Consider the following 1,961-nt stretch of genomic DNA (forward strand, 5'->3'; position numbering starts at 1 on the left):
AGTTTAGATTATCTAGAACCGACGCATTCAAATACTCTCATATGACAAGGCCAGACCAGGTCTCACCTTGCTGGGCGGGACCCGGACCAGACCGGGGTTGGGACCGAGACCCGTTCCGGCGCCACAGAGACCTGTTCAGTCCCACGTGTTAAGTCGACGTGGTGTAACCCTTCCGGAAGGGGCACGTGCACGGTGGATAACGCGCAATCTGGAATTCGTGACATACAAGGCTTAAAGTGGCGTGTTATCCACCGTGGGATTTGGCGGTTCGACCTGGGCGTGGTCCCGCCAATAATTTCTCCTCCCACCCCAGCCCCATCTCCCCCACATGGCTTTATTCGCGGATCGAGCCTCCTTTCCCGCGTCACCCCCGCTCGTGCGCGCTCCGTCTACGCTGCCCCCAATTTTTTAAACCCACATCAAACCCATCGCCCACGCTTCCCTCGTCCATTTATAAACCCCGTCCTCCTCCCCTGTTGTCCCATCCCCGAACCAACCACAAGTAGCAACAAAAAGAAGAAGAAGAAAAGAGAGCAGGAGAGCACAGCTTACCTAATTGTAGAAAGAAAAAGAAATGGTCGCCGGTTTCCGCCGTTCGTTGTCCCTCCCGATGCCAAATCCCAGCAGCCCCGCCCGCAAAGGCCGGGCGCTGCCGGAGAAGGCCTACCACGTCCGATCCATCAGTCTCCCGTGCCGCTCCCACCCGGCCGTCGCCTCGCTCGAAGACGAGATCCGCGCCCTCCGGGCCTGGCAGACCTGCCCGGAGCCGGAGTCCGGCTCCCCGGCCTGGATCTGCGCCGGCCTCGCCCGGATCGACCTCCTCCACGCCTCCCTTGACGACCTACTCCAGCTTCCCCAGGCCCAGGACCCCCTCCGCCACTGCTCCTCCGCCCTCTGGACCGATCGCCTCCTGGACGACTTCCTCCGCTTCGCCGACGCCTACGGCTCCTTCAGATCCGTCCTCATCTCCCTCAAACAAACCCAGTCCGAGCTCCAGACCGCCATCCGGCGGCGCGACGAGGTCCAGGTCGCGTCCTCCATCCGGTCCCAGAAAAGAATCGAGAAAGATCTGGCCAAGCTCGCGGTATCCATTCGAGAAGCATCCAGATCGCCCGCGCCGGCGCTGGCGGCGGATGCGGAGATGGCGGGGTTTATGAGGGAGGTGACGGCGGCGACGGCAATGGCTTCGGCGGCGATTTTCTCGGGGATCGGGGCGGTTTCCTCCGCCGCTTCGGCGGTGGCGGCATCTACGTCGAGGGCGTCTTCTTGGGCGGTGGGGCCGCTGAGGAAGCTATCGATGTCGCGGTCGTCTTCGTTGAAGAGGACGGATTGGGAGGATGGGACGTTGGAGAGGTCGGAGGCGTTGGAGGAGTGCATCGAATCGTTGGAGAGCAAGAGCGAGAGGGTGTTTAGGAGTCTGGTTAACACCAGAGTCTCGCTTCTTAACATCCTTACTCCCTCCTTGTAGAATGGAACAGAAAAAACGAACAGGAAATCTATACCGTATAATGTTACGAAAAAAAGAAAGAATAGCGTGAAGCTGGAGATGGTGGGGTTTGTTACGTTTGTACAGAAGTTTTCTTCTGTTTTTGAGCTCAAGCATACTTTATATGAACACTTTTCAAAGAAATATTTTCCTCTCCTATGTGACCATACATGTTTGAATTCGTTTTGAGTATATGAAAATTTGTGTTTATTTTGTATAATTAGCGGGTTTGTACCCCTTTTTTTTTTTTTTTTTTTTTTTCTGCATTGCTGAAATTAAAAGAAGACATGAATGGATATCCTGAATTTTTTATTTTTATTTCCCTCCTTGGAATAATTGTTTCAGTTTGAGCAGAATTACTATCTTCCTGCCAAAAAGAGCCTTGGTAGGAATGATGCTTCAGGATATGAACCAAAACATATTGGAATACATATAATGGGTTTTATGTAAATAAGATTTGAGTTCTGGTTCGAAT

The 1,961-nt window shown here is 53.8% G+C and overlaps 1 protein-coding gene across 1 annotated transcript; it reads left to right on the top strand.

Annotated features, from left to right (window-relative positions):
* The first annotated feature begins 462 nt into the window (after nt 1-462).
* LOC105059687 (uncharacterized) lies at nt 463-1,645 on the top strand. Its single transcript, XM_073250342.1, has one exon. It carries the CDS (start codon nt 575-577, stop codon nt 1,466-1,468), a length of 894 nt encoding a protein of 297 aa, XP_073106443.1. The 5' UTR covers nt 463-574; the 3' UTR covers nt 1,469-1,645.
* Nucleotides 1,646-1,961: the final 316 nt, after the last annotated feature.

The sequence above is a fragment of the Elaeis guineensis genome, chromosome 16 (genome assembly GCF_000442705.2).
Source record: "Elaeis guineensis isolate ETL-2024a chromosome 16, EG11, whole genome shotgun sequence".
Taxonomy (NCBI): domain Eukaryota; kingdom Viridiplantae; phylum Streptophyta; class Magnoliopsida; order Arecales; family Arecaceae; genus Elaeis; species Elaeis guineensis.

Excerpts from the sequence above, each read along its gene's own strand:
- LOC105059687 (XM_073250342.1), top strand. The coding sequence starts at position 575 with ATGGTCGCCGGTTTCCGCCGTTCGTTGTCCCTCCCGATGCCAAATCCC.